The following is a 9,008-nucleotide window of genomic DNA, read 5'->3' as shown; positions in this document are numbered from 1 at the left end:
AAACAGTCTGGAATTGAAAGCATGTGCCTTGGTTTTGTTTATTGATATGATAAATTGAATTAATTTGTAAAAGTCGACCACTCCAGGTTTTTTCTTTGCATTTTTTTTTTTTTTTTATGCAGGAAGGACACCGGACAAGGGCAACAAAGCTGAAAAAGAAAGAAGCCCACTGAGATGGCGGTTCCCGAACAGCTTTAGTAAAAAATACGAGATAAATGTCTTGAAACCTCGTTCTTGAAAGAATTCAAGTCACAGGAAGGTGGAAATACAGAAGCAGGCAGGGAGTTCCAGAGTTTACTAGAGAAACGGATGAATGAACGAGAATACTGGCTAACTCTTGCATTAGAGAGGTGGACAGTATAGGAGTGAGAGAAAGAAGAAAGTTTTGTGCATCGAGGCCGCAGGAGGAGGGGAGGCATGCAGTTAGCGAGATCAGAAGAGCAGTTAGCATGAAAATGGCGGTAGCAGATAGCAAAAGATGCAACATTGCGGCGATGAGAAAAAGGCTGAAGACAGTTAAAGGAGAGGAAGTAATCAGACGAAAAGCTTTTGATTCTACCCTGTCTAAAAACGTGGTATGGGTGGGACCCCCCCCTCCTTCCCCCATACATATGAAGTATACACTATATACATTGACGGATAAGGCCCATGTACAGAATTAGCAGCAGGGCGAGTGAGAAAACTAGCAGAGATGACTCAAAACACCTAACTTCATAGAAACTGTTTTAGCTAGAGATGAGATGTGAAGTTTCCAGTTTAGATTATAAGTATAGGACAGACCGAGGATGTTCGGTGTAGAAGAGTGGGACAGTTGAGTATCATTGAAGAAGAGGGGATAGTTGTCTGGTAGGATGTGTCGAGTTGATGGATGGAGGAATTGGGTTTTGAGGCATTGAATAATACTAAGTTTCCTCTGCCATAACCAGAAATTTCAGAGAGATCATAAGTCAGGTGTTTTGTGGCTTCCCTGCGTGAACTGTTTACTTCCTGAAGGGTTGGACATCTACGAAAAGACGTGGAAAAGGCAGGGTGGTATCATCAGGTAAGAGTGGATGGGACAAGAAGCTTAATTTAAAAAATCATTGAAGAATAATGGGAAGAGAGTAGGTGACAGGACAGAACCCTGAGGAACGCAACTGTTAATAGATTTAGAAGAACAGTGACCTTCTACCACAGCAGCAATAGAACGGTCAGGAAGGAAACTTGAGATAAAGTTACAGAGAGAAGGATAGAAGCTGTAGGAGGGTAGTAGGAGGGTACTTTGGAAATCAAAGCTTTTTGCCAGACTCTGTTAAAAGCTTCTCTTAATTCAACTAAGCAACTAGAAAAGTTTCACCAAAATCTCTGAACGAGGATGACCAAAACTCAGTAAGAAAGGCCAGATCACCAGTAGAGTGGCCTTGACGGAACTCATACTGATGATGATCAGATCATCAGATCAGCGATAGATGTTTAAGAATCTTCCTGTTGAGAATAGATTAAAAAAACTTTATATAGGCAGGAAATTAAATAGGACAGTAGTTTGAGGGATTAGAATGGTCACTATTCTTAGGAACAGGCTGAAGGTAGACAAATTTCCAGCAAGAAGGAAAGGTATATGTTGACAGACAGAGGTGAAAGAGTTTGACTAGGCAAGGTGCAAGCACGGAGGTACAGTTACTGTGTACACTAGGAGGGACCTATTAGGTCCATAAGTATTCGGAGGGTTTAGGCCAACGAGGGATGGAAAACATCACTGCAAAGGATTTTAATGTGTAACATAAGTAGTCAGGGGATGGAGGAGAGGAAGTTACAAGCACTGAATCATCCAAGGTAGTTTTTAGCAAAGGTTTGAGTGAAGAGTTCAGCTTTAGAAACAGATGGAATGCCAGTGGTGCCATTAGGATGAAATGAAGGAGGGGAAGATAAAAGAAGCAAAGCTATTGGAGATGCTTTTATCTAGGTGCCAGAAGTCACGAGGGGAGTTAGATCTTGAAAGATTTTGACACTTTCCATTAATGAAGGAGTTTTTGGCTAGTTGGAGAACAGACTTAGCATGATTGCGGACAGAAATATAAAGCACATGAAATTCAGATGATGGAAGGCTAAAGTATCCTTTGTGGGCCACCTCTCTCTATTATGTATAATATGAGAACAGGGTGTGTTAAACCAAGGTTTAGAAGGTTAAGTTCGAGAGAAAGAATAAGAAATGTATGCTAACATGCCATGCAGTATCACCTCTGTTATGCGCTCAGCACACAGAGACTGGTCTCTGACACGGAAGCAGTAGTCATTCCAAGGAAAATTAGCACAATACCTCCTCAGGTCCCTTCCCATTAACAGACGCAAAACGGCAGAGGCATCTCCGCTCTGGGGTTCCTGAGGAGGGACTGGAGAGATAGGACAAGATACAGATATGAGATTGTGATCGGAGGAGTTCACTGGAGAAGATAGGGTAATAGCATTAGTAGAAGGATTAGGCGTATGTTAGGCGTATCTCCGAGACGGTCAGGAATGCGAGTAGGGTGTTGCACCAGTTAAAGGATAGTTCACCAGGATGGTCAGTGAAGGAAAGCCCAAGCTGGTGGTGAACACTGTAGCCTCCAAGAATGGAAATCTCCGCCAAAGGGAAGAGTCAGAATGTGCTCCGCTTTGGAAGTTAAGTAGTCAAATGATTTCTTATAGTCAAAGGAGTTAGGCAAGAGGCATGCATCACAGATAAATTTATTTTGAGAGTGACTCTGTAGTCGTAGCCAGATAGTAGAAAACTCGGAAGGTTCGAGAACGTGGACACGAGAGAATGTTACGTCGTTACACACATAGACGCAACATCCAGCTTTGGATTGAAAATGAGGATAGGGAAAGTAGGAGGGAACAGAAAGGAGGGTACTGTCAGTTGCCACAGACACCTGTGTTTCAATGAGAAAAAGAAGAGGTTTAGTAGAGGAGAGGTGGTGTTCTACAGATTAAAAATTACATACAAGATTGCGAATGTTGCAAAAATTAATGAAGAAAAGTAAAGGTGGGTGCCAAGACACTTGGGAGTCGATAACAGAAGAGCAGTCCGACCTGGGGACATCTGTGATTCCCTCTGAGGCTTGTGTAGCAGTCGTCATATTCATTTTGAATTTTAAGTGAAGGGTGTTTGTGTAATTAGGTGCATGTAGTTTTGTATGAAGGAGGAGAGTTGTCTTTAGACGGCAGAGTTTGACGGTTGTGAGACAAAGGGAAACGTTCAGTTACGCCACAGCTGGGTTGAAGCTCACACCACCCCTGATCCCTGTACTGCCTGTGGATTACAATACACAGTGCATAGAAAAGACACCGGATAGTTTTTTTTTTTTTTTTTTTTTCAAGAAACTGATGAAAACATGATAACGACCGACCATTGATGATCCTTCACCTGTTGCTCAACCAATGATGTTACAAAGCGGGATGTCTTGAAAGGCATTCTCAACAGCATGAGATAGTGACTCCCCTTTTGTGTCTGTTTGAAACTGGATTGCAAGTAACAAATCTTGAAGCAATCTTATATCTTTTAAAGAAGAAACATAAGCAAGAAGGAAAGATTATTATTATTATTTTTTTTTTTTCATGTAAGAGGACCAGTGGTCAAGCTTAATAATAATAAAAAAATAAAAAAAAGAATAAAAAAGTCTACTTGAGTGCCTATTCTCAACGTGGAGTCAAATGGGATAATCAAATAATGGGAGTTGAGTGTTCTGAAAGCTTTCTCTTGAAATAATTCGTCATACAGAAGCAGACAGGGAGTTCCTGAGTTTACTAGAGAAAGGGATGAATGGTTACGCATACTGGTCAAGTCTTGCATTAGAGAGGTGGACAGAATAGGGGGTGTGAGAAAGAAAGAAGTCTGTGTAGAGCGGCCGCGGAAGGAGGAGAGGCATGCAGTTGGCAAGATCAGTAGAGTGGACTCCTCTAACTGGAAGCTAACTTCTGCTGCCCTGTTTCTTAAATGTTTTCAGCCATTTCATCTACTCTCCTTTGAACAATTAGTAAAAAAATGTAATTAGAATCTTGATAAGAAAAACAACAATAAGATTATAAAAAGGACTCCTCTCTCTCTCTCTCTCTAGCTGCCATTCATCCACCGTGCATTGGACCTGGCGCGGCGCCCACTCAAGGTCATGGCCTCACCTTGGTCGGCTCCTGCGTGGATGAAAACAAACGGGAAGATTAACGAGACGGGACAACTGCTGACAGAGATGCGGCGCCCCTGGGCAGACTACCTTGTGCGGTGGGTGGTGGTGGTGGTGGTAATGGTGGTGTGGTGTAGTTGTTGTTGTTGCTCTTGTTGCTCAGGTAGAAGTAGCAGTAGAAGTAAAAGTAATAATGATAATAATAATAATAATAATAATAATAATAATAATAATAATAATAACAAAACAATGATGACTGATTCTTTTCTGTCTTCCTTCTATCATCATCATCATTAGCATCACAATACTATCTTCACCACTACCACCACCACTACTAAGACTCCCCATACCCTCAGATTTGTAAAGGAATACGAGAAGGCGGGAGTTCCCATCTGGGGCTTGACTTCCCAGAACCATGGCTTTTCACATGAAAAAACCGTGAGTCCTTTACAGCGAGTCATTTGTAATCTTTATTTGTCCTTTGTCATTACCTTAAGAGTTCTTGAAGATAATTTACTTATTCAAGAAAGTACTTTGGATGATGTTAATTCATTCGAATCCTTCGGATTGTTCCTTAGTCATTTAGTAATCATTCAGCGTACAGTTCCAATGAGTGGTTTGTAAATAATCTTTTCTACTTAAATATGTTGATTAATGATTCTCTCTCTCTCTCTCTCTCTTTCTCTCTCTCTCTCTCTCTCTCTCTCTCTCTCTCTCTCTCTCTCTCTCTCTCTCCTTCCTTCCATCTCACGTTATTTCCCTTTCCATGTCCAGTCCTGGAACTCCATGTCCTGGAGTCCGAATGACATGAGGGACTGGATTAAGGACAACCTCGGTCCCGCCCTCCATGCTGCAGGTTTGGAACGAGTGAAGCTGTACATTGGTGACGACGTGAGAGATAATGTTGATAACTCCTACAGGCAGGTGTGTGTGTGTGTGTGTGTGTGTGTGTGTGTGTGTGTGTGTGTGTGTGTGTGTGTGTGTGTGTGTGTGTGTGTGTGTGATGTTAATGATACAAATATTAATAGTAGTAGTAGTAGTAATAAGTAAAAAGAATGACAAATGTTTTGTTATTGTGTTCCTTATTAATATTACTACTTTTATCATTATTATGTTTACTTTTATTATCATTATTACTATCGAGTATAATACTTTTTTTTTCCTAATTAACACAGCCTTCTCTCTCTCTCTCTCTCTCTCTCTCTCTCTCTCTCTCTCTCTCTCTCTCTCTCTCTCTCTCTCTCTCTCTCTTTTACAGATTCTCCACGACCCTGAGGCAGCGAGATACGTGACGGGATTGGCTTTTCACTGGTACCACGACCAATCAGTGAGCCCCGATGTGCTAGACCACGCTCACCTACTCTTCCCAGATAAAGACTTGCTCTATACCGAGGCTTGCATTGGTCAGTCTCTCCCACCCCACGGATTTTCAAACCAGACTCAGATTATATATATATATATATATATATATATATATATATATATATATATATATATATATATATATATATATATATATATATATATATATATATATATATTTTTTTTTTTTTTTTTTTTTTTTTTCAGATTTTACGTTTATTTTTTTTTTCGTGGTTTTCATTTTTTTCGTAGCTTTGCAATCTCTATAGTTTTGATAGATTTTCCGTAGCTTTTCTGATTTCTCTAGGTTTTTTAATATTTATTTATTTTTTTTCGTTTCTCCATAGTTTAAAGATATTACTGTAGATTTTATTTTATTCTGTGTTCAGATTTTTCAATTTTTTAAGACCCGTAGGTTTTGAAATTTTTCCGGTTTTCAGATTTTTTTTTTTTTTTTTATAATTTAGATATTCCATCTTTTTTCAGATTTTTTTTTTGTAACATTTTAAATCAACTGTGACCGATAACTGATGACAACTGATGTGTGATGACTGATGACAGACAAGTTTACACTACTAATTGATGTCTGATAATTGATACTCGTAACTGATAAGTTTACATAGATAAACTAATGACTTTCTCTTGTCTCTTAGAATCTGGCGGTGTTGCCTCCCATCAACCAGTTGTTCTCGGGTCCTGGGCCAGAGCGGAGAGCTACGCCCAAAACATCATAGAGGTGAGACACTTGGCTGACTGGCTGACTTTTCTTTTTCTTTATGTAAGAGGCACTGGCCAAGGTTAACAAAAAGAACAAAAGAAAAAATTCACTGAGATGACACTCCGTAAAGTAAGAATATTCCAAAACTGGAGAAAAAGTGTCTTGAACCCTCCCACTTCAAAGACTTCGTCATAGGGAGAGAGAAATACAGAAGCAGGCAGGAAGTTCCAGAGTTTGCCAGAAAAAAAAAAGGCATGAATGATCGGGTATACTGGTTAACTCTTGCATTAGAAAGGTGGACAAAATAGGGATGAAAGCAGAAAGTCTTGCGTGGTAGAAGTTAGCAATAGGTACAACTGTTAGTACCAGTGGTAGTATTGTCGTTAGCTAGTGAATATCTCTCTCTTTCTTTCTCTCTCTTAGGACGTAAACCACTTTGCGTCAGGCTGGATTGACTGGAATCTGGCGCTGGATCCTGCCGGGGGACCTAACTGGGCTGGCAACGAGGTGGACGCTCCCATCATCATTAACCCGGTGAATATTTGTCGACACATATTTGCCAGTGATTGTATATTTATTTATTTATTTTTTTCTCTCAGGACAAAAACAAATTCTACAAGCAGCCATTTATTATCAATTTTATTTATATACATTTATTATTATTATTAATTTCATGAATTTATCCTTTATCTGTATCATTAATGATATGGTTATTGTTTTAACATTATTAGTGCTATTTATTTATTTTTTCGTCCAAGATAAAGACGAATTCTACAAACAGCTAATTATTGTAATTCCTTTACCTCTCCTTTTTTCTCTCCCATTCAGGAAAAAGACGAGTTCTACAAGCAGCCAATATTCTACGTGATGGGCCACTTTAGTAAGTTCGTGCCCGCGGGGAGCGTGTCTATTCCTTCCTGGGTCCGGGGAAACACTGCTGGTCTGTTCCACACCGCCGCTTTCGTACATCCAGACGGTTATGTTGTACTTCAGCTCCTTAACAAGTACTGTTTATTTGTAGTAGTAGTAGTAGTAGTAGTAGTAGTAGTAGTGGTAGTAGTAGTAGTAGTAGTAGTAGCAGGAGTGGTAGTAGTAATTATTATTATTGTTATTATTATTATCAATAAATATTATTATTATTATTATTAGTAGTAGTAGTAGTAACAACGCTGTCAAGAGTTCTCCATTCCTCCTGATATTTTCTTCCTCTTTCTTTACATAAATTTCTCTCCACCTCTTCTCTTTCTTAAACGAATTTATTCTTTTCCTTGACAATATTTCCTTTCTTCTCTTCTTCTTTTCCTCTTTTTCCTTACACATTTCTATCTTCACCGCATATTCTCTACCTCATTTTTCCAAGGCAAATTTCACTCTCCTCTCCCTCGTCTTTCTTTGTGACGTTTCCTCTCTTTTCTTCTTCACTTCCACCTCAATCATAGACATATTTTCTCCCCCGTTCTTATATTCCTCCTCTGTACTAGACAAAATTAAATTTTCTTTCTCCTCTTTCCTAGGCAGATTTCATTCTTCTGCTTTCTCCTAGACAAAAAACATTTTCTCCCTTTCCAAAACGAACTTTCACTCTCTTCGTTCTCTTTCCTTAACAAAATTTCTCTCTTCTTTCTCTTTCCTTAACAGAATCTCATCTCTTTCTCCACCTGCAGGAATGACACAGAGACGGAGGTGAGAGTGGAGTGGGAAGGAGGAGATTTCACCCTCTCCCTCGTCCCTCCTCGCTCTCTCCAGACTCTTCTTCTGCCTTGGGAAGGCGACACCACCCACGCCAAGAGAAAGTACTCCTTGCAAAGCCATCTTTTAAATAAATACTTGACAGAGTAAATTTTTGTTACTTTCAGTAAGGGTTATAGAAAATGTGCATTGTAATTTTTTGTAAACTCTGGAACTCCTTTGGTGTTTGTTCATCCTCCCACATACAGCTTGGTGTGTTTCAAGAGGACAAACGCGGTACTTTCGTTGATTCGTCATAACTGAACTTCCTCCATCTCAAGTATTCTTTCAACATTGCTTGGCTCGTATTTCTGAAGCGCTTTGTTCTCTTACCACGACTATTTTCAAAGGTCACAAGGCTGAGTAGCCGGATTCTCAAGTGTCTCCTGTTAACAATGTAGGAATCTTGTTAATCTGTCACTAGAACCGTAAAAAAGCACACTTTAAAACGCTTTCCTATTTCGCCACAACTATTTTCCAATGCCACATAGATAATAAGTCGTGTTCTCAAGAAAGCTTATCCTGTTAATAATGAAGAAATCTTGTCAGCTTGTCACTAGGAGAATGGAAACACCCTTAAAAACGCTTTTCCCTCCACGTTTTTTTTTTTTAAAGGCCTCAGATGGTTGGCTGGGTTCTCAACCTTCTCGCCTTTTAATAATATAAAAAATCTTGTTCATAATAACATCAGAACATAAGAAAACAAGGGAAGATGCAAGAAGCCACCATACCAACCTATTTCCACTAATTTCCCTAATGACTCGACTCTAATAACCTGATTACTGAGTCCGTTATACTCCTCTCCCACTCTGTTTGAGAACCAATTTCTTCCTCTCTCTTTCTTGAACCAATTTTTTTCAAGCTTGAATCCATTATTTATTATATCCTTATAACTCCTATACCACCAGGTCCCCTCTTAACCTACGTCTCTCTAAGGAATGTAAATTTAATAGCTTCATTCTATTGTCCTAAAGAATACCCATCATCCTATGTATCCTTTTAGTCATTCTCCCTTGTACTGATTCTAATAGATCTATATCGTTCCTTTAAGAGGGGAACAAGAA

At 39.3% G+C, this 9,008-nt stretch overlaps 1 protein-coding gene across 2 annotated transcripts in view; it reads left to right on the top strand.

Annotated features, from left to right (window-relative positions):
• The window catches only part of LOC135092727 (lysosomal acid glucosylceramidase-like), a 25,659-nt gene extending 17,536 nt beyond the window's left edge, over nt 1-8,123 (top strand). For both annotated transcript variants that reach the window (XM_063991366.1, XM_063991367.1), the window contains 8 exons: nt 4,074-4,234; nt 4,493-4,574; nt 4,911-5,060; nt 5,395-5,539; nt 6,152-6,234; nt 6,640-6,750; nt 7,045-7,220; nt 7,881-8,123. In XM_063991366.1, coding sequence (XP_063847436.1) covers nt 4,074-4,234; nt 4,493-4,574; nt 4,911-5,060; nt 5,395-5,539; nt 6,152-6,234; nt 6,640-6,750; nt 7,045-7,220; nt 7,881-8,055 — 1,083 coding nt within the window. In that variant the 3' untranslated portion in view covers nt 8,056-8,123. The remainder of the gene's footprint in view (nt 1-4,073; nt 4,235-4,492; nt 4,575-4,910; nt 5,061-5,394; nt 5,540-6,151; nt 6,235-6,639; nt 6,751-7,044; nt 7,221-7,880) is intronic.
• Nucleotides 8,124-9,008: the final 885 nt, after the last annotated feature.

The sequence above is a fragment of the Scylla paramamosain genome, chromosome 40, assembly GCF_035594125.1.
Source record: "Scylla paramamosain isolate STU-SP2022 chromosome 40, ASM3559412v1, whole genome shotgun sequence".
NCBI lineage: Eukaryota > Metazoa > Arthropoda > Malacostraca > Decapoda > Portunidae > Scylla > Scylla paramamosain.
Note: the sequence above shows the minus strand (reverse complement) of the source record. Positions and strands in the feature narration are given on the sequence as shown.